This window comes from Vipera berus, assembly GCF_964194415.1.
Source record: "Vipera berus genome assembly, chromosome: Z".
Lineage (NCBI taxonomy): Eukaryota > Metazoa > Chordata > Lepidosauria > Squamata > Viperidae > Vipera > Vipera berus.
This window is the reverse complement of record NC_138205.1, coordinates 60,082,147-60,105,734: the sequence shown is the minus strand read 5'-3', so window position 1 is coordinate 60,105,734 and position 23,588 is coordinate 60,082,147. Positions and strand designations below refer to the sequence as shown.

The following is a 23,588-nucleotide window of genomic DNA, read 5'->3' as shown; positions in this document are numbered from 1 at the left end:
GGAGTCGAGAACATTTGCCAGACGAGAATTGGACAAAAGTTTGGAATTATCTATGAACATTTGCCTTAAATACAATAAATTAAATGTATGTTAAGAATTAAATATATAATTTTTTAATTATATAAATAAATATATACATTAAAATTATATAAATAAATAACAAGATGAGAGTTCCGGCACCTTTTTTTTTTTTTAAGAAAAAAAGCCCTGTATAAGAGTATGTGTAATTCTTATCCTTACCTCCCAAAATTTGGAGATTACCCTTAAGGAGACTAGGAGCAGGCCAACGGCATTACTTTTACAGTCTCTCGAGAGCCACTGAGGATGGTTATCAAAGAACTCCCCTGGGATTCCCTTCTTCTAGGCAAGCTCATACAGAGAGGGACCCAGCCTAGCGCTCAGATCTCCTAGTAATACCACTATGGACTGAGGGTACAGTACAGATATATCTTCTAGGATAACTTCTGAGCCCATCCAGTATTCGGAATTATAGTGCTGGGATGTGCTTGGAGAAATATACACATTTACCAATATTAACTCAAACTGGTCATATTCAAATTTGACAGCTAGGAAGTACGGATACTTATCTTTGTTATATAATTTCTCCCCCTGCCATTGCAACTCTTGCTTTATAAAAATGCATAGCCCACCAGAGGGTCTCCCTTTGTTCTTTGTTTTTTGGGCTGGGGAGGGCCATCCCTGAAAGCCTGGCAGTTGTACTGGTTTGTCCACTTCGGTTAGCCAGGTTTCTTGAAAGGCTATTACGTCAAATCTAGAGAGAAAGCTCATTAGTCCACTATCAACCATCCCTTTCCACCCAGCTACGTTCCAGGTCATCAACTGTATGGGGTTCTCAGCGGCAAGGTGGTCTGGCTTGGTTGAGTGGCCAGATGGTAAAAATGCCAGATGTCACCTTGACATTGGAGCCAGGTCGATATCATCTATGTTTCCCATATAAATACAGTTGTTGTGAGGTTCTATATTTCTCCTCGTGGGTTGCAGAACTTCTTGTTGCTTCCCTATATCTCGGTTGCCAGGGTGCCTCTGCTCTTCTTCCAAGAATGATTTTTTTTCCAATGGGCAGGTACTCCAGCTTAAGTCTATAAATGTAGATTTATGTCCATTTTTGGAGGGGCGTAGCTGAGGATTCATCTTGTGAAAAGATGTTGTGGGAACTTCTAATTCAAATGAGGATGGAAGCTGGATTATATCCTTAGTGTTTGTCAGCTTAGGGGGCACTGTGTGATGAAGCCCTTTGTCTTTCACTTGTTTCTCAGAGGCTGGGTCAGTCAGTGCAGTTACCCCAGTGTTAGCCTGTGTAACAGTACCTTTTTTACTATTGAGGTAAAGGCAGATTGTTGATTAAATATATTGTCACAAGGGTGTGTGATTAGTGGAGCCAAATTAAATAGAGGCTTTGCTGTAGATTGAGTTGTTATTAGTGCCTCTTTTAGGTCATCTGATCTTTGAATGATATTAACTTGCTCAGGTTCCGGTAATGCACTGAATAGGTCAATCAGCATTTCTTCTGGCACATCCTCAGCAGTTCTTGCAGCTGTGGGTTTGTATATTGCTCCTTTGCCTTCTCAGGGTCAGTTCAGTTGCAGCAGCCTCAGGTTTAGTAGTGTAAGGGCTGTTGCAGCCTGGATTTAAAGCAACTGTTCCCTCTTGACGCTGTTTCAGGAGTGGACACACTTTGTCTGAGCAAAAGACCCTTATTGGAAATATTGAAAAGGTGCTCAGAAAGGGCTTCATTCTGAAGAGCAAGGAGGGAATTGTGGGCTGCTTGAACGATAGGAGAATTCTCATACACTGTGTTGTTGCTGGCAGCCACTCTGCATGTAGTAGATCTATCAAGAGTGAATTCACAGCGAAGCAGCTGGCTCAGGGACAGCCTAACACAGTGATGGCGAACGTTTTAGAGACCGAGTGCTCAAATTGCAACCCAAAACCCACTTATATATCGTTGGGTGCCGGGTGGGTGTGGCCCATTGGGTGGGCGTGGCCCATTGAGTGGGCATGGCTGTGGAGGTAATGGCAGACTCGGTGGGACTAAAAAGTTCAATCAATCAATTCCAACTTTGTGAGATCTTTCCTGCGAGAAGTTAAAATTGATTGATTGAACCTTTTCTCTCTTTTTTGCACACAGCGGCAAAGGCCTAAAGCAAAAAGGTTTTATAAAACGTAGCTGAAGACCTAGGAGTGGGGCGACGGCATGCGTGCCCACAGAGAGTGTGTGCCACCTGTGGCACGTGTGCCATAGGTTCGCCACCATGGGCCTAACAGCTTCTCTATTACTCCAACGCCCTCTATTTACTCTCTTGTCATAAATTTGCAAAGTAACCTGGTTAGTTTGCAAACAGTAGTTATATTGATCATCTCTTAGGCCTTTACCTGATTGAGTGTTTTATCTTGTGTGTTCAAATTTTTGGAAGGAAGACAAGGTCCTTGTCTACTTTCATTTTCTGAATTAGCCATCCCATGTCTATCCATGGTTATCCTCCCAAGTCCTTCTACAGTATTTGGGTGGCTCCTAATAAACTTTGCGAAAGATTCTTTCTGGCAGTCGACCTTATTTATGACAATTGACAAAAGATCATATATTGAGTTTACAGTTTGAGCTGTAAGCAAACATTGTCTGGAGAGGAAGTCTGTCACATTTTCCCCCTTTAAATTTGTTACATCTCCCTCCTGTCCAAAAAAGGCTGCTGCTGGGTTCCAAGGAGGGGAGCCATTCTCCGAGAGGGAGGAGGACAGCTCTACATGCTGTTTGCTCTCCAGTTCGGTTTGTAAGTCCCAATCCAATGAGTCACATAAATTAAATTTATCTGATAAGGTGCCTGCGAATGTGTTACTTACTGGAACAGACGGTCTGTTTGCAATATAATCTTCCATTTTCTGCTGCTTCAATGGCTTGGATAAACTCTGCTGCAGAGTGCTGTCTCTTCCTCCTTTTCCCCATTCAAGTTTGTTAAAACAGGTTTAAAAATAAGTTTAAAACTAGGTTTAAAAAGGTTAAAAAGGGTTAAAAATAGGCTTAAAAGGTTTAAAAAGGTTAAAATAAATTAAAAAGGGGTAGGTTAAAAATACAACATTAAAAGAGGTTAAAAAGTTTTTAAAAAATAAAGTAAAATAAAATAAAGCTTTTACTTTTGGAGGAGCTCTTTACAGCCTTTGCTGCCTGTGTACCATCTTGGCCTAGTTAAGGATTTTAAGAAGTTTGGCATGTAAAGCAATCACTATACCATAGAAAGGTATTCTTTGTAAGGTACAAATCTTCTTGCCTATCTTAGATGAGTATGAAATGAAAACAGTATTTTTTTACCCATTTTAAGAGAAAAATAATTATAATAAATAGATTTGTTTAAGTTCAGTCGTAAAATCATGCAGTGAAAATCATTTGGCTACCCCTTACTGTTTATGGAATATTAAGAATAAACATACATTTATACATTATACAGGTAATCCTCAACTGACAACCACAATTGAACCCAAAATTTCTGTTGCTAATCAAGGTAGTTGTTAAGTGAACTTGGACCCATTTTATAACCTTTTTTGCCACAGCTGTTAAGTGAATCACTGCAGTTGTTATATTAGTAACCTAATTGTCCCCTTTATGGATTACTGCCTTGTCGCAGGAAAGGGGCTTGCGTACCTCAATGAAGCTATGAGCTATGCTGTGCAGGGCCACCCAAGACAGACAAGTCATAGCAGAGAGTTCTGACAAAATGTGATCCACTGGAGAAGGAAATGGCAACCCACTTCATTATCTTTGCCATGAAAACCCCTTGGACAGTACCAAAAGGCAAAAATATAAGATGCTGGAAGATGAGCCCCTCAGGTCGGAAGGTGTCCAATATGCTACTGGGGAAGAGTGGAGGACTAGTACTAGTAGCACCAGAAAGAATGAAGCGACTGGGCCAAAGCCGAAAGGATGCTCAGCTGTGGATGCATCTAGTGGTGAAAGGAAAGTCCAATACTGTAAAGACTTTTTCTCCATAGGAACCTGGAAGGTAAGATCCATGAATCAAGGCAAGCTGGATGTGGTCAAACAAGAGATGACAAGACTGAACATCGACATCTTAGGAATCAGCAAACTAAAATGGACAGGAATGGATGAATTTAATTCAGATGACCATCAGGTATACTACTGCGGGCAAGAATCCCTCAGAAGAAATGGAGTAGCCTTCATAGTCAATAAAAGAGTAGGAAAAGCAATACTGGGATACAGTCCCCAAAATGACAGAATGATGTCAGTGCAAATCCAAGGCAAACCATTCAATATCACAGTAGTCCAAGTCTATGCCCCAACCACTAGTGCTGAAGAGGATGAAATTGCCCAGTTCTATGAAGCCCTACAGCACCTTATAGAACTAACACCAAAAAATGATGTCCTTATCATCACGGGGGATTGGAATGCTAAAGTAGGAAGCCAAAAGATAACTGGAATAACAGGCAAATTTGGCCTTGGAGTACAAAATGAAGCAGGGCACAGGCTGATAGAATGTTGTCAAGAGAATACAATGGTCATAGCAAACACTCTGTTCCAACAGCCCAAGAGACGGCTCCACACATGGACATCACCAGACAGCCAAAACAGAAATCAAATTGACTATGTGCTCTGCACCCAAAGATGGAGAAGCTCTATACAGTCAGTAAAAACAAGACCAGGAGTTGACTGTGGCTCAGATCATGAGTTTCTTGTTGCAAAATTTAGGCTCAAATTGAAGAAAGTAGGGAAAAGCACTAGGCCACTCAGATATGAACTAAATCATATCCCTGAAGATAGAGGTGAGTAGTAGATTTAAGGGATTAGATCTGATAGACAGAGTGCCTGAAGAATTATGGACGGAGGTTTGCAACGTTGTACAAGAGGTAGCAACTAAAACCATCCCAAAGAACAAGAAGTGCAAGAAAGCAAAATGGCTGTCTGAGGAAGCTTTACAAATAGCTGAGGAAAGGAGGGAAGCGAAAGGCAAGGGAGAAAAAGAAAGATACACCCAATTTATTGCAGAATTCCAGAGAACAGCTAGAACAGATAAGAATGCCTTCTTAAATGAACAGTGCAAAGAAATTGAAGAAAACAATAGAATAGGGAGGACCAGAGATCTCTTCAGGAAAATTGGAGATATGAAGGGAACGTTTCATGCAAAGATGAGCATGATAAAGGACCAAAATTGCAGGGACCTAACAGGCAGAACAGATTAAGAAGAGGTGGCAAAACTACACAGAACTGTACAAGACCGAGGTTAACGTCCCAGATAACCACGATTGGGTGGTCACTGACCTCGAGCCAGACATCCTAGAATGTGAAGTGAAAAGGGCCTTAGGAAATCTGAGCAACAACAAAGCTAGTGGAGGTGACAGTATTCCCGCTGACCTATTCAAAATCTTAAAAGACGATGCAGTAAAAGTGCTACAATCAATTTGCCAGCAAATTTGGAAAACTCAACAGTGGCCACAGGATTGGAAAAGGTCAGTTTACATTCCAATTCCAAAGAAAGGCAGTGCCAAAGAATATTCAAACTATCGCACCATTGCACTCATTTCACATGCTAGTAAAGTTATGCTTAAAATCCTACAAGCTAGACTCCAGCAGTATGTGGATCGAGAACTACCAGACGTACAGGCAGGATTTTGAAGAGGCAGAAGAACTAGAGATCAAATTGCCAACATACGCTGGATCATGGAGAAAGCTAGGGAGTTCCAGAAAAACCAAGATCATGGCATCTCGCCCTCTCAACTCCTGGCAAATAGATGGGGAAGAAATGGAGGTAGTGACAGATTTTATTTTCCTGGGCTCCAAGATCACCGCAGATGGGGACTGCAGCCAAGAAATTAAAAGACGCTTGCTCCTGGGGAGGAAAACTGGCAAATCTAGACAGCATACTAAAAAGCAGAGATATCACCCTGCCAATAAAAGTGCGTATAGTCAAGGCCATGGTTTTCCCAGTTGCAATGTATGGCTGTGAAAGTTGGACCATAAGAAAGGCTGAGCGCCAAATAATTGAGGCCTTTGAACTATGGTGCTGGAGAAGACTCCTGCAAGTCCCTTGAACTGCAAGGTGTTCAAACCTATCAGTCCTACAGGAGATCAACCCTGACTGCTCAAAATACTTTGGCCATGAGAAAGAAGGACTCACTGGAGAAGAGCCTAATGCTGGGAAAGATTGAGGGCAATAGAAGAAGGGGATGACAGAGAATAAGGTGGCTGGATGGAGTCACTGAAGCAGTAGGCGTGAGCTTAAACGGACTGCAGAAGATGGTAGAGGACAGGAAGGCCTGGAGGAATGTTGTCCATGGGGTCACGATAGGTCGGACACAACTTCGCAACTAACGACAACAACCTAGTTGTTAAGTGAATCTGACTTCCCTATTGACTTTATTTGTCAGAAGGTCACAAAAGGTGATCACATAGCCCCAGGATACTTCATCTGTCATAAATATGAGCCAGTTGCCAAGCAATCAAATTTCTATCATGTGATCATGTAAAAAATGGTAAAAAGTCACCTTTTTCAGTGCCATTGTAACTTTGAACATTCAGTAAATGAACTGTTGAAGATTACCTGTTAGTTTATTCTGTTTCCAAGGAGTTTACATTTTTGGTAAGAAGGGAAAAAATGGAAGTTTTCTTTTTTAAACTATTCAAGTGTGAAAGAGTTAAGAAGCAATATTGGTTTGGAGAATGTTAAAAAATGCTGCAGCATAGCATCTTGAAAACTGGATGAAGTACTCTTTACTTTTTCTTTCCATTGGATAGAATATTACAAGAATTCAAAGAATTGGTGATTATCTCTTAAATAAAAAAGATTTGGGCTTCTTGTATTTTTTCTATGGTTCAAAATTTAAAACTCAAACTTTCAGAATAAACATAAAGAAATAAAACTATATTGAGTCTCTTCTATTCCTGTTTTTCTTTTTCTCTAAACCTCCTTCTAGCTCCTTTTAATCCCTACTCATCTCTTATTCCTTCCTTCATCTCCTAAATATATGAATTATTTGCAATCCACATCTGGAAGATTATAATTAATCTTCCAAATTTAACATGCATCTTATTGCAAATATGCACACAGCTGGGCTTTGAATTCTTAAATCTAGGAGTCTAGTTAAGGAGATCTTAACTGTGAATTTCTAGTTATGTAATTAGCTAACTCCCAAGTACATGTATAAAACACAAACACAAATAATTATTCAGGAAAACTTATTTTTACTTTGCAGAATTAAAAATGCAAATACTAAAATATGCATCAATTGCCTATTTAACACTTCAGCTTAAAAAACTATTATTAAATTGCTTTGTTAGACTGTCCATATTTAGAGTTTACTATTTTAATCTTTTTAAAAATATTTCATTATTTGTCTGGTTGTGCATGTGTGGCGTGTGTGGTGCATTTTTTGCAACTAAAGAAAAATTGATCCTAGAATTTTACTTGTTATTTATCTGTACACTTTATTTTAGTGAAGAAATGATGGGAAATTTGGAACTGGCACCAGAATTGGAGGTGAATTTTCTGCAGCCTCTTCTTTCTCAGGATGTGGTGAATGAACTTCTCAGCACATATATGTCAACTCTTACGGTAATTTATTCATCTAATTTCAATGCTACCTATCTTGACAATTGGGCAACTTACAGACAAAAAGAGAAACAGTGTATATAAATACAAATAAAAAAAATCCTAATTGACTGGAAGACTAATATTTCCCAGTATAAGATAAATTTAAGTACATTTTTTCCACATCAAACCAAAATTAAATACTGTTCTCATTCTACAAAGGAGTGAACCAATACAAATATGTTAATTCTTGTCTGTCATTGGAAGGCAGGATTTATTACAGATTGTAATGTTACATAGTAATCATAGGGGGAAAAGCTCTGGCTTTGGTAAGTGATAATATATCTCCAGTCATTTGCTAGTAATACTTGGATTCCTCAAAAGATCCAAGCATTCTGGTCTGCTACTAGTCCATTATTTTTTCTTATCAGACTTAACAGTGGTTCTGCAAGTGTTGATGGAGGCTCCTTTTGAGCTGACAGATCATCATTAGAGTTTAGACAAAAAAAAGGCTTTTGGGGGTGACTCTGACATCCTTCCTAATCATGAGTGATCATTGTTTTGTGTTGATGAGGTCTAGAGCAGGGTTTTTCAACCGGTTGTATGCATACCAATGGTGGTACTTTAGCACATGGTAGATGGTACACAAACCCTAGCCATGTGTAGTGGGGAAGGGAACGAGCTAAAGTGGTGCTGTACAGGCCTGGAGGAGATCAGATGGAGCTGCAGGGCTCGGCAGAAACCCCAGAATCTGCGCGAGCAGCTGCATGCTGATTGGAGCTTCCAGAGCACCTGGAAGAGAAAAGGAGGAACAGGAGGGTGGAGAGAGGAGAAGCTATAAAAGGAGCAGGTTTTGGTGGGAGAGGAAGAGGAAAAAAACACATGGTAAAAGAGAGAGAAGAGAAGAGGGTTTTGTTAGCAAAGTGGTGAGGAGAGAGAGTGGGAGCGTGCGGCCTTTGTGAGTAAAGTGTGAATGAGTGAGAGAGCAAGAGGCTTTTGCGAGCTGAGTGAGTGAGCAAGCAAGAGGCTTTTACGAGCACTGAATGAGAGCGAGTGAGAGGCTTTTGAGAGCTGAGTGAGTGAGTAAGCGAGGCTTTCTCAAGCAGAGGGTAAATGAGCAAAGTGTGAATGAGCGAGTGAGAGGCTTTTGCGAGCTAAATGAGTGAGAGACCAAGAGACTTTTGCGAGTAAAGGGTGAGAGAAAAAGAGAAATGTGAGGGGGAGAAGGAAAAAAGAAAAGGCATTGACTTCTGACTTGATCTGTTGCAGTAGAAGGAAGCATTAACATTGAACCTCAACTTTTTACTTTTCCATAATATTATAAACTAGCCAATTCTATAACAATAAATGAATCTAACCAGTAAAGTCCAAAATCCCACCCCCCTTTTTTTGGTCATCAGGTTTTTGATATCTTGCTAAGCACTGGTGGTACTCGAATATTGTCATGTCCTAAAAGTGGTACAAAAGGTTGAAAAGCCCTGGACTTCCGGTGGCTGTGCGGCGCCGGAGACAGCCTTCCCGGGCTGCCCGCGGCTCAGCTGAGTAATTTTCGCCCGAAACAGCGCCGATCAGCTGTTCGGGCGAATTTGAAGCCCCCTCCTCGGGAGAAGAGGAGGGGGTGAGGCCCCAGGTAGGGGTCGAGTTCTCCGGGGCCGCCTGAGCTTGGAGCTTGGGCGGCTGAAGGATCGAACTCCCCCGTAGCCTGGGTCGCTCCCAGCTGGTCAGCGTCTCTGCTCCGGATTTCTTGGAGCAGAGCCAGGCGTCTGCGACCACCCCTGCCTGAAGGAAGGACTATGGAATAAAAAGAGCAGGCAGAGCGGTACAAGAGGAAAAGGTGAAGAGGATTATTTTATTTTACTCTCGAGCTTGATGGACTTTTTAAACTTAAAGTGAAAGTGCGTCACAATTGAAAGTAAAAGATGGCGGCTAAACCTCCCCCTAAAACTCTTCGGAGTGGTGGAACTTCTCCGGTGCAACAATCATCATTGCAGGCGTTGCATCCTCCTGATGTATTGACATCGAAGGATTTACAAGATGCTCTTGAAAAACATACCCAGGTAATTTTGGAATCAATGGGTGATAAATTTGCACAGATGGAGGCGAAATTGGAGAAATTGGAGGAGAGAATGGAAGAGAGGATGGAACAGAAGTTCAGTGTGATGAAGATAGACATTTTGTCCTCAGTGCATAAAGTGGCTGAATGTGTGGAAGATTTGGATGAAAAAGTGGAAGATTTGACTCAAAAGAATGCCACATTAGAAGCAAAAGTATTGGAGAATGAAGATTTAAGAGACAAAATGGATAGAGAATTGAGTCTTGCTCAATATTATCAGATGCAGTTTGCTGTTAGAATTAGAGGCTTAAAAGAGAATATTAAGGAAGATCTAAAGCAGCTGGTTTCTGAGGCTCTCGAAGTGGTATTGAATCAGCCAGCATCTGAAATAAAAGCAGGCATGGATAAAGTGTTCTGTGTGAATTCATGGATTGCTAGACAGAGAAAGTTGCCTAGAGATGTGGTGGCTTATTTTGCAAAAAGGGAAATTAGAGATGAAGTTATACAAGCTGCCTATGATGCTAAAGTTGTGATTGCTGATCAAGAAGTCTTGGTTCTAAAAGAAATTCCTCCAAAGATTTTAAGGAGAAGGAAGGATTTTACATTTCTTGTGCAAGAGCTCAAGCAACGAGATATAAGGTTCAGATGGGAGATTCCAGTTGGGTTGATGGTGATGCATGAAGGTAAAAGGTACCGTCTGGTTACTGTGATGCAAGCGCGTGATTTTTACAATAAAGTTTTAAAAGCAACCCCATTAACACTTCTGGAGGCTGCAAAGGGATCGGGAGAAGGAGAACATCAAGAGGCTGAAGATGGACAGACAGAGGAGAACGGTGCTGGAGGAGATCAAGCTACAACTTCTTTGGATGATCCTAGAGAGCAGAGGGTGACGCGTGCTGCTTTAAAATGATCAAAAAAAAATAAAAGAACAAGATCAGCAGAAGTCTATGGTACTTCCACAACGCACTTACAGCCAAGCAGTGGGAGGAGCACGGCCTAAAAAAGATAGCCCTATCAAAGCAGTGCTCCAAGAGCTTTGGGATGATCTGCATGGCAACTAAATTTTTAACTTGGAACGTTAATGGACTAAATTCACCACAGAAGAGGAAGAAAGTTTTTCAATATTTAAAACAATATAAGATAGATGTTATATGTTTGCAAGAAACGCATATTAGGGTTGCGGATCAAAAGTATTTATCGAACTCAAGGTTGGGCACGCAATTTGTTGCTTCTGCAATGAATAAGAAAAATGGAGTGGTTGTTTATGTTAAAAGTGCTTTAACAGCAGACTTAATTGAAGCAGATAAGCATGGAAGATACGTTATGATAGAGCTGCTGCTAGAAGGTAAAAAGACGCTTTTAGTTGGATTATATGCTCCTAATCAACAACAAGCTGACTTTTTTAGCTTACTTTATACAAAGCTTACCCAGTTGGATTATAAATCTTTTATTTTTATGGGGGATTGGAATGGTGTTTTGGATGTACAGATGGACAAGGCTGGAGCTTTTAAGCGCGTCCCAAGTCATGCTAGACTGCCTAAATCTTTTTTTGAAATGAAGGATGACTTGGAACTGCGAGATATCTGGCGCGAGAGACATTTGCAGGAAAAGGATTATACTTTTTATTCTGACAGACATCAATCTTTTTCCAGGATTGATTTTATTTTGTTGACTAATGATTTTTTTTAAGGACCAAAAAGGTGAAGATTTGTGCAAGAACTATCTCTGATCATAGTCCAGTTTGGCTAGAGATTGATAAGGAGAATAGAGACAGGCGCTCATGGCGCGTAAACGAGAATTTGTTTAGAAATCAGAGAAATGTGGAAGAATGTAAACAGCGGATGAAGGATTTTTTTGAAATTAATATGAATAAGGGCACCTCTATGGACATGGTTTGGGATGCTAGCAAGGCCTATATGAGAGGGGTGTTGATATATATGAATAATAAACATAGACGTGCTGTGGAAGCTAGGAGGAAAGAACTGGAGAATGAAATAAAGGAAAAAGAAAAGGCTTTGATTTTGAATTCAGAGGATGTGAAGACTAAGGAGGCTATCAAACTGTTAAGAGGACAATTTGATAAATTAATGGCTGACCAAGTGGCAACCAATTTGCGGTTTGCCAGGCATAATACTTTTTGCAACGCTAATAAACCAGGTAGATGGTTAGCTTATAGACTGAGAAAAAAACAAAGGGCTTCTAATATAGACAAAATTGAGTATAAAGGAAGGGTTGTGTTTCAACAGGATCTTATCAAGGATGCTTTTGTGGATTTTTATTCTAAATTATATGCTAAGGAGAAGATTAATGAAAAAGACATTGATATATATTTGGAGAATGCTAGCATCCCGGTTCTTACGCAAATACAAAAAGAGGAGATTAACCAATTAATTACAGAAGAAGAAATTTTTACAGCAATTAAGGAATTGAAGGTGGATAAAGCACCAGGTACGGATGGTTTGTCTGCGGCTTACTACAAAAATTTACAATTAGAGATGATCAAACCGTTAAAGGAACTGTTCCATACAATCCAGAGGGGGGGAAAGGTGCCACCGTCCTGGAGAACAGCTTTTATTTCTTTGATTCCGAAGGAAGACCAAGATGTTACTCAAGTTAAAAATTATAGACCGATATCGCTATTAAATACAGATTACAAGATATTTGCTAAGGTTTTGGCTAATAGACTGATGAGGGTTCTGCAACAGGTGATTCATGGGGACCAAACGGGGTTTATTAGTGGTAGACAAATGAAAAATAATGTGAGGCATATAGTTGATGTGTTAGAGTTTTTGGAAAGGAACAACCAGATCCCTGCGGTGCTAATTTTTCTAGATGCTGAAAAAGCTTTTGATCAATTGAATTGGCAATTTTTGATGAAAGTTTTAGATAAAATGGATTTTGGGGAAAAAATTTTACAACCGATTAGGGCATTATATCAAAAACAAACTGCCCGAATTATAGTTAATAATAGTCTGACAGAAGCATGTAATATTGAGAAGGGCACAAGGCAAGGGTGTCCGTTATCGCCCTTGTTATTTGTGTTAACATTAGAGATATTGGTTAAAATACGGAATTCGGAAAAAATTAAGGGGATACAAATTAGAGATCAGGATTATAGATTGAGAGCATTTGCAGATGATCTGGTTGTTACAGTGACCCAGCCAGAGAACTCTGTTGTGGACCTGATGGAGATAATAACACAATATGGGAAGGTTTCTGGATTTAAAGTTAATATACAGAAAACCAAGATTTTGGCCAAAAATATGACAGTTTCGCAAAAGGCTCTCTTAGAAGGATTAACTGGATTTGAGATTGTTAAAAGGGTTAAATATTTGGGGGTGCTTTTGTCGCCCTCTAATACAAAGTTATATAAAAATAATTATGAAAAATTATGGGGGGAAATTCAAAAAGAATTGGAGAGTTGGGAAAAATTGCAATTGTCTTTGTTGGGACGGATTGCAGCAGTGAAAATGAATGTCCTGCCTAAATTTTTATTTTTATTTCAAATGATACCGATTCTTAAGAAAGATTCTAATTTGGAGGAATGGCAGCGAGGTATCAATAAATTTGTCTGGGCAGGGAAAAGGCCACGAGTTAAACTTAAGATTATGCAGGATACTCGTGAGAGAGGTGGTCTTAAAATGCCTAATTTTAAACTATATTATGAAGCTGCTGCATTAGCAGGAATAAGTGATTGGATTAATTTGACACAAGAGAGATTATTAAATCTTGAGGGCCACGATTTGTTGTTTGGCTGGCATGCATATCTGTTGTATGACAAGAAGGTAGACAATGTGTTTAGAGTGCATATTTTAAGACAGGCATTGTTGAGAGTTTGGAAGAAGTATAGACATAAGTTAGATTGTAAGATACCACTGTAGGCAATTCCAAAACACGCAATAGAAAATATACATGCTGGTTTCAAACATGATGTGACTACGTACAAGGAGATCCTAAGCTTGGAAAGAAATGTTTGGTGTTTGAAATCATATAGCCTCTTGCGAGAAGAGAAGGTTGTTCAAAATTGGTTTCAATATACTCAGTTACGGGCCAGGTGGAAAGAAGACCAGAAAAATGGTTTTACAATGACTGATGAAAATTTGATAAAGCAAATCAGAAATCAGGGACCAGCACATATTAAACGGATATATCTTGCGTTGATAGAGATTGATTCAGAAACAGAACTTGTTAAGGATTGTATGATAAAATGGGCCCAAAATATCCAGGAAGTTATCACAATGGACACGTGGGAAAAGATCTGGGTGAGGAATGTAAAATTTACACAAGCTCAAAATCTAAGAGAGAATTTTTACAAAATGTTTTATAGATGGCATTTAGATCCTAAAAAGCTTGCAAGTATGTATCCGAATTATCAGCCTAAATGTTGCAGGTGCGGTGATGAAGACGCAACATATTTTCATATATGGTGGACTTGTAAAAAGGTTAAGGCCTTTTGGATAAAAGTCTGGTGGAACATGCAGAAGATTTTTAAACAGAGGATAAAGTTTTGTCCGCAACTTTTTTTGTTGGGAATAATTATAGATGCTACAGTTGTGGACATTAAGTTGATGTTGAATTTAATTACGGCAGCAAGACTCTTGATAGGTCAGTACTGGAAGAAAGAGGAACTGCCGACTATAGGAGAATGGACTTTAAAGGTTTCTGACCTGGCTGAGATGGCGAAGATTTCGGCCTATTTGAAAGATCACTCGCAAGAACGCTATATTATGGAATGGAGAAAATGGATTGAGTTTATCCAGAACAAGTATAGGGTTAAGAAGTTTCATGTAGCATTTGAATAAGTCTTCTTTCTTTTCTTCTTTTTCTATTTTTGTTTTCTATATATATTTAATATTACTAAGGTTTGTTTTATCCTATATAAGCTAGAGAGTGATGGATTTTAGAGTTTATGGTTGTTAGTATATGGTTGTTTATGATTGTTTTTTTATATATACCTTGTATTTAGCTCTGGGAAGTCGGGGGGGGGAGGGGGGGAGGGGGGAGAGGTAGGGGGGGAGGGAGAAGGGAGGGGGAGGGGGGATTTTTTTTAAAGAAAAAATTGTATGTTAAAACTTTTTAATAAAAAAAAAAAGGTTGAAAAGCCCTGCTCTAGAGCAGGGCTTTTGAACTGGTGGTACACGTACCACCAGTGGTACTTTGCCACCAGGCAGGTGGTACGCAAAGTGGTAGCAGGGCGGAGAGGAATGAGATGAAGCGGTGGCAGCGCCGCAGAAGCCCAAGGAAGAGACAGCTGGAGCTGCAGGGCTGTCAGGGCTCTGCAGAGGTGCCAGGATCAGCTCTGGGCTCCAGCTGATCGGCACTTCCGGGAGAGGAGAGGATATAAAAGGAGGTGGCTTTGGTGAGAAAGGGCCAGCGAGGGGCTGCCCTGCCCCACCCTGAGTGCACAAAGAGGAGACTAACGCCCAACATTGCTGCTGACCATCCCTGTTGACCGCTGAGAAAGGAAAAAGGTAGGAGAATGCTTCCCTTTCTCCCAGGATGCCAGCACTCATGCACTCACTGTCTTTTTCATGCACCCCCCAGGGGAGGAGCAGAGATGGAAGGGGCTTGTTGGCGGGAGCTGAGGGGCGCAGGGAGTGATGCGATCAGCGGAACATTGAGAAAAAGAAGCAAGGATTCCAAAAAAATTACTTTGTAGCCTGCCATTGCAGAAAGTCTTTGTTGAGGGCGTGGGGCTGCAAGGGGTGAGAGACACACATACACCCCATGTGCGCGCTTGTACACACACAAACACATGTGCGGTTCTGGGAGAGGTGAGCTGTTGCCATGCAGAGGCAATGACAGGGGGGAGGGGAAGCCTTTACCCACCACTGCCTGCCTGTTGCCACCTCTGCCTCAAGCCTCTGGCAGTTTTTTTTTAAAGCGGGACAGAGGGAGGGAAGTAGGAAGGAAAGAATCAGAGAAGGAGGGAGGAAGGGAACTTGGTTGGAAAGGCAACTTGGTTGGAAATGCCCCAGTTCGAAGGAGGGCTGTTGGGGCTGAGCAAAGCCTAGGATCGCCAAGAGCAGCTACAGCTGATCGGCTCTTCTTCAGGGTTATGGGGGCTGGGCAGAAGCCTAGTATCAGCGCGCACTTCTACAGGGTTGCAGAAGCAAGACAGAAGCCCCAGAATCGGTGCTTCTGGTGCACACAGAAGAGAAAAGAAGGGGGGGGGGAGAGGAGTGGTTATAAAAGGAGGTTTTGGCAGGAGAGGGAGAGAAAAAAGAATGGGGGAAAGAGAAGGGGACTGCAAGAGGAATCAGCTAGAGGTGCACGGAACAAAACGGAGGGAGGGGAGAGGAGAGAATATAAAAGAAGGGAAAAGAAGAGAGGATATAAAGGGGGGAGAGAAGAGAGGATATAAAAGGGGGAGAAAAGAGGATATAAAGTAGAGAGAAGGTAAGATATAAAGGGGTAAAGGAGGGGATGTAAAAGGAGAGGAGAGGATATAAAGGGGAAAAGGATATAAAGGGGGAGAGAAGAAGATATAAAAGGGGGAGAGGAGAGGATATAAAAGAGAAGAGAGGATATAAAAGGGGAGAGAAGATATAAAGGGGTAGAGAAGAGGGGATATAAAAGGGGAGGAGAGAAGAGAGGATATAAAAGGGAGAAATTTAAATGAGTTTTGCCCCATTTTATGACTTTTCTTGCAGGTTAAATGAATCACTGCAGTTGTTAAATTAGTAACGGTTGTTAAGTGAATCTGGTTTCCCCATTGACTTTGCTTGTCAGAAGGTTGCAAAAGGGGATCACATGACCCTGGGACACTGTGACCATCATAATATGAATTGGTTGCCAAGCATCCGAATGTAAATCACATGACCCTGGGGATGCTGCAATAGTCATAAGTGTGAAAAATGTTCATAAGTCACTTTTTTCAGTGCTGTTGTAACTTTGAACAGTCACTAAGTGAACTGTTGTAAATCAAGGACTACCTGTAGTTTATCACTTTTTTCCGGATTTTTTTGGTCATCAAGTTTGTGACACCTTGCTAGGCAACTGGTGGTACTCGAATATAGCCATATTCTAAAAGTGGTACAATCGGTGAAAAGGTTGAAAAGCCCTGCTCTAGAGCACTTGCTCATGATGTGTCCAATGAAATTGGCTTGTACTGCAAATGACCAGGAGCAGGACTTTGGGGGCAGTGTCCTAGTTAGAAACTCTGCTCGGGAAATATAGCTCCCTATTCTGTTGTCTTGCCTTTTAAATAAACCTGTTTTTCTTCAGGCCCATTAGAATTTGTCTTCTGTTTATTAGCATGATATTTCTCTAAAAATGGACAGAAAAAGAGTAAATTTGATTGAGATTAAGCCAGCAAGTCAAATACAAAATTGAAATGTGGACTGGCTCCAGCTAGGGCTGTACAGAAAAAAGAAATCTCAGAAAAATGGGCTTGATTAGGGCTTTAAACAGGATAGCTTTCAATAATAGGTAAATACTATCTGAAAGTAAAAATGGTGACCAGATCAATGAAGATATGGGAAATTAGAATTGTGCTTCATATGGACTGGGGCACTTCCAGGTGGATCATTTCTAGCATCAGTTCAGTACTAACAAAAAAAAATTCTCTTGATTTAACATTCTCTTGATTCTCTAGTCAAACATTATAGGCTGGCTACGAAAAGCACTGGAGACAGATAAAAAAGACTGGCTAAAAGAAAATGAACCAGAAACAGATCAGGATGGATATTATCAAACAACACTCCCAGCTATTGTATTTCAGGTATAACAATATTTTTATGTAAATAGTTTAAGTCAAGTTTAAGAAGTTTAAAAAAATACAAAGTATTGATAAGAGTTATACCCTTCTGATTGGATATAAAATATAAAATAGATTGGAACTTTTGAATTTGTTTTACTAAAGATTCTTGGGAGATTTTTATATAGAAGGCTGTAAAGGCCTATGAAGAGGTATCTAAGTCTAAGTGCTATTGCTATTCCATTGTTCATGTCCCAGCACATTCAACTAACAAATGTAGATAATGTGTTCGTGTAGCACAGAGATGTCAAACTCACGATGTCATGTAATGTATCGGCACTTTTTTTCCATTGCTGGCAAATGGGTGGGCACAGTTTCCTGATGATGCGTTCGGCCCATGGGCCGGCAGTGTGACACCCCTGATGAAGCACAAGCAGAATTTTGTAACTCAAATTATAATGGCAGGAGAAAAATATATTGTTCATCTTTATGTCTAGGAAACTTGCCTAATTCTCATTGAAATGTTAGCTAATTGTTTTCTAATTTTAGATGTTTGAACAGAATCTTCAGGTGGCTACTCAGATAAGTGAAGATTTGAAAATAAAAGTGCTGCATTTGTGCCTTCAACAAATGAGTTCCTTTCTTAACAGGTAAAATTATTATTACCAGAAGTTTTTGGGAGAAACTTTGTAAAAACACAGTGACATGACCACAGACACTACAGACAGTGGTTGCTGAGCATCTGACATGCAGTCACAGACAAGTCAAAAGTCAAGGACTATCTGTATAGATTTTTCTGCAAATGGTAATGCAACCTTATAGTTTGCCAGCTCACTGTGAATTATGACTGAACCCACTGGATTTGCTTACTTTTAATTTTTTAAATAATTTTACAGAAACTATACACTAGAAACGTATCCCTCTGGAAATCGCTAAAGCCTAATCTATCTATTCTATCTATTTCTCTGAAATGGTATAGGGTTCTCTGCCTGAGCAGGGGGTTGGACTAGATGACCTCCAAGGTCCCTTCCGATGATGATGATGATGATGATTTATTATGATTATGATTATGATTTTACTTTCTTTTCTCATTGAGTTTGTTCTCCCTTCCCTTATTCAGGTATAAAGAGGAAGCACATTTATATAAAGAGGAGCATTTAAGAAATCGTCAGTATCATCCGTGCTATGTCCAGTACATGGTTGCCATAATCAACAACTGTCAGACTTTTAAGTAAGTTTTGCATGTGTACTTAAATTTGACAAAAACAAACATAAATGGACTATACAAAAGGAAAAACACATTCAGGGAAGGATGAAAGCAAGTGAATGCAAGTAGCAGTTCTTGATCTTCCCAAATACAACATTTATTTAAACAAGTGATGTTCAAACTTTCAAAGTTTAGTTATGCTGTTACTTTATTATAATACTTTTTGAAATATTTATTAAATATTGAACAATATATTTACTGTTTTGCCTATAACAGCTTCTACAACTTTTCAACATATTATGCAATATAAACTCCTTATAAAACTTCTATAAAACACATTGCAGAGCCCTTTGGATCAAATTTTAAGACATGTAGTTCACTGCTTCTGCATGAATCTTCCATTGCCCTTCCTCCTTCATAGAATTTTGCAAAGTATTCATAATACTTCATCTCAACTCTTGACTCTTCTCATCTTTAAGCTTTTCTAATCATGAAAATGCTTTGAAGAGGAAGAGAGTATTTGTTTAGCTGCTTAAAGTCCTATGATTCCTGTTGTGAAGTCCTCCATCTGGAATAGTCTTTATGTAAGGATGCAGTGGCTCAGTGGATTAGGATGCTGAGCTTGTCGATCAGATGGTCTGCAGTTTGGCAGGTCGAATCCCGAGTGCTGCGTAACAGAGTGAGCACCTGTTACTCGTCCCAGCTTCTGCCAACCTAGCAGTTCGAAAGCACGTAAAAATGCAAGTAGAAAAATAGGGACCACTACGGTGGGAAGGTAACAGCGTTCTGTGCGCCTTTAGCGTCCAGTCATGCTGGCCACATGATCACGGAGACATCCTCGGACAAGCGCTGGCTCTTCGGCTTTGAAACGGAGATGAGCACCGGCCCCTAGAGTTGGAAATGACCAGCACGCATGTGCAGGGGAACCTTTACCTTTAAGGACCTGCCTCAATTAGTCCTCCCAAGGAAGCAGAACTCTTGAAACAGCATCATTTCAAAAGGAACCTTTATTGAGAGCAGGAATAGAAGGCAGGATCTGAGGGTTTCCCACGCAAATCATATAGTCAAAAGAGTCCAAAATAACCCCACCCCAACTGTCCATCTGGATGGTCCAAACAGGCCAATCCGCAGGTGTGAAACCATGGGAACGAAGTGATGGCCAGAGGCACATTCCATTCTCACCCCAATAGAGAAAAATCAGAGGATAGAGCAAGGAACAAAGCAAAGGAAACATACATCAGTGCCCCAAGCATCCCCCTCCCCCCCAGGAGAATGGCAGAACCCAGAAAGAATAAGGAATCCCATGCCTATAGAAAGACTGGATTCTGACATGCCCCTCCCCCTTTAAAAATGAGAGATCCACCTGGAGAGAACATAAAATAATAGCAGGGAGAGAAAAGTACAAATAGTTTAGTCAGGTTTATCAGGATACTGGGAGTGAAACTTTTTTAACAACCTAGGAACCCTGATATGTTGTTTATGAACCCACTCGTTCTAAGAAGAGGGAAGATCCTTCCAAGGTATTAGGTATTGTGTTGACCCATGGTATTTCCTGGAATCTAGGATCTCCTTGATTTCAAAATGGTGTTCTCCTTCCACCATAATAGGTGGAGGAGGAGGAACTGCAGCTGGCCTTAGAGGTGAGCTCAGTTCACGTTTTAACAGGCTGCAGTGAAATACCGGGTGAACTTGTCTTAATGTTTTAGGGAGGCCTAATTCTACAGTTACTGGGTTGATGACTCTTTTTATGGGGAATGGTCCCACAAATTTTGACCCTAATTTCTTTGATGGCCACAGAGATTTTAAATACTTTGTGGAAAAGTATACTTTCTTCCCCACTTTGAACAGCTTAGGTTCTACCTGCTTCTCATCTGCCTGTGCTTTATATGCTTCCCTAGTCTTGTCTAATGCTTTTCTCACTATCAGCCATGTATTTTGAAGTTGTGTGATCCACTCCTTCAGGGAGGGGATGGTGGGTTCTTTTACTGACAATCCGGGCATTGGGTTGAAGCTTTGTCCCATTGCAACATGGAATGGGGTGTAACCTGTGCAGGAGTGAACAGTGTTGTTGTAAACCACTTCCGCAGAAGGTCAGTCCAATTATATTGTTAATAATTAATAAAGCATCTTAAGTATTGTTCCAATACTGAGTTTGAACATTCTGTCCCACCATTCGTTTGTGGATGATTACTAGATGACAAGCCCTGGGCAGTCCCAAGGAGATCCAAAAAGACTTTCCAGAACTCTGAAGTGAATTGCACCCCATGTGCATTTATGTGTTATGGAGCCCCATGCAGTTGGTAGATATGTTGTACAAACATCTTTGCTAAAGCCTTGGCTGTGGGAATCTTGGTGCATGGAATGAAGTGCACCTGTTTGGAGAATAAGTCTGTCACCACCCAAATGACCGTGTTCGCTACCGTCTCTGGTAACTCTACGATAAAATCCATGGAAATCTCTCACCAAGATGCTGATGGGCTTGCTACCAGCTGCAATAGCCCCGGTGTTCTACCCTGTCTTCACTTTGCCGCTGCACAAATGGGGCAGCTAGCTAATAGCTTTCAATGTCCTTCTTTAAGGATGGCCACCAAAACTATCCCTTTACTAAATGGAGCGTTTTTATGAACTCAAAATGTTCAGGAACCACTCATCAATTTCCAAAGTTTGCCTGAATTCCACTCCTGCCTCTGTCAGCGTCCTTACCAACCCCTGGTTCCCACAAAAAGCAAGTGGTAGACAAGGTGGCTGGCAAAATTGGAACGGTCTGACCAGCATTTATTCACGGCAAACAAAGTTAGTGCTGGGAGTGATCATCTCCCAGTGCCTTACATACAATCCTTCCCCTCAGCTCCACCCCCCCAACCAGCTAGCCAGCATCTGGTGCTCAGCTTGAAAAGCAGCAAAGCAGGCCCCCAGCTCCCCTCCTCTCAATTCTTACTGCCGGGTGTCATTTCTGCGCCAATCAGCTGTTTGTCAGAGGCACAGCTGCTCAGCTGTTTGGTGGCTTCATGAAGCAGGTAGGACTGTCTCCAGCATCTCCCGGGGCATCGTCCCTACCACCTACCTCCGCCGGGGTTTCCTGCACCAAACAGCTGTCTGACGCTGAGCCGGGGAATCCCTCAGTTGTTTGGCGGTGTCGCTGGCCTCCTGGACGTGTAAGCACAGGGTTGCAGCTGGCCCTCTTGGTTTTCTTGGAATAATACTGCGTCTACTGCTACATCACTGGCATCTGCCTGTATGAAAAAGGGTTTCTCTTTTTCTGGGTGCTTCAGGACCGGCTCAGCTGAGAAAAGTCTTTTTAATTTCTCAAACGTGGCTTCCATAGTCCATTTCAATGATTGGCTAGGTCTTGGTTTACCCTCCCCTTTTGTTTGTAGCATATTGGTAATTGGGAGCTTGATCTGAGCAAAAGAAGGAATGAACTGACGGTAGAAATTAGCAAACCCCAGGAAACTTTGCAATTGCCTCCTCATGCATGGCAGTGCCCATTCCAGCACTGCCCTGACTTTTTCTGGGTCCATCTCTATCTCATTTTGAGATATGCAATATCCCAAATAATCCCTTCCTTATGGAACTCACACTTTGACAGTTTGGCATAGAGTTGGGCGACCTGCAATTTATTTAGTACCTCCCTGACCAATTTACTTGTTCCTCCCTTGTTTCAGTAAAAATTAAGATGTCATCCAAATATATGAGGAACCCCCTTGTAGAGGTGCTCCTGGAGGACCTCATTGATCAGTTGCATGAACACTGCTGGTGCTCCTTGCAGTCGTAATGGGAGCACCCTAAATTGGAAGCAAGCCATGGGGCAGTTAAACGCCATCTTCCATTCATCCCCTTCCTTAATCCTAACCTGGTAATATGCCTCCTGTAGGTTCAATTTCGAGAATATTTTCCCCTTTGCTAGGTGGGGCAACATATTCTTCATCAGTGGCAGGGGATAGATATTGTTTTCACTCACTGCATTTAAAGACCTGTAGTCTATGCAGAGCCAAAGAGATCCATCTTTTTTTTCTCGGAACAAAACTGGAGCCGCTGTTTTTGATCTCGCCGACTGTATGAAACCTCATGCCAAATTTTTCTCTATGAATTTCTGCAATTTTTCTAGTTCCCGGGGGGTCATCGAGTATATTTTGGACTTGGATCCCATAGAATTTCAATGGTGCAGTCAGTGAGCCAATGAGGGGATAGCTTGTTGGACCGCCTTTGCTGAACGCCTCAGCTAAATCCAACTATTCCTTGGGCAGTTTCCAACCCCCAATCTTTTGCTGCTGCTACCACCTCGGGTTCCTCTTCTCTTGGTCTTGTGGTCAACCACATCATTTCCAATATTAGGGGCCACTCCATGTCAGGGGTTACTATAAAAGTCAACATCTCTGTGTGATCCCCCATTGTGAGCTGGATTGGTTGGGTGGCAAGAGTAGCTGGGATCTCTCCTGTGATGGATCCATCTAACTGGCCAAATGAAATTGGCTTCTTCAACCTCCTCACCGGGATTCCTAGTTTCCCCACCAAGGTTGGGCTTATGAGGCAACAGATGCAACCTGAGTCCACTTCTGTGTTACCTTTCTCAGCATCCCTGGACTAAACAGTTCTGTGGTTCTGGTGAGGAGCGCGATAGGTCAACTTACCAGGGGTTCATCTTCAGAGTCGCTGTCGGGAGAGTCGGGCGGTTTTCCAGCTGGAGTTCCTTCCCCCAGGGTTTCGGGAGAATGGACCTCGACGACAGCGCTCTTCATGGCGGTCTTCCTGGGTCATTGCAAGGTCTTTCCAGGCTTCCCTCTATTGGCTCGGTTGGGTTTTTGCAAGGAAGTCTTAGAACAGCATTCTGTAGCCCGGTGTCCCTCCTTACTGCACTCAAAGCAAGCCATTGAGCATGGTGCTGTGGAGGGGGTTTTGTCTTCTCCCATTTTCCCCCAAGGGAGAGCATCTCCAGGTCGCCCCAGGAGCCGCTGCCTTTGGGCTTGGTCAATCTTGGCTTCCTCGACTACAATACACCAATCGTGGAGGCAGTCCAGAACTCCCCTAAAGATGCATGCGTGGTACAGGTCATCGTTCAGCCTGTCTTTGAAATGG

The 23,588-nt window shown here is 41.4% G+C and overlaps 1 protein-coding gene across 4 annotated transcripts in view; it reads left to right on the top strand.

Moving 5' to 3' along the window:
* The window catches only part of EXOC3 (exocyst complex component 3), a 97,266-nt gene that overhangs the window by 50,079 nt on the left and 23,599 nt on the right, over nt 1–23,588 (top strand). For all 4 annotated transcript variants that reach the window (XM_081345337.1, XM_081345338.1, XM_081345340.1 and 1 more), the window contains exons 5-8: nt 7,460–7,577; nt 17,204–17,329; nt 17,855–17,955; nt 18,426–18,536. In XM_081345337.1, coding sequence (XP_081201463.1) covers nt 7,460–7,577; nt 17,204–17,329; nt 17,855–17,955; nt 18,426–18,536 — 456 coding nt within the window. The remainder of the gene's footprint in view (nt 1–7,459; nt 7,578–17,203; nt 17,330–17,854; nt 17,956–18,425; nt 18,537–23,588) is intronic.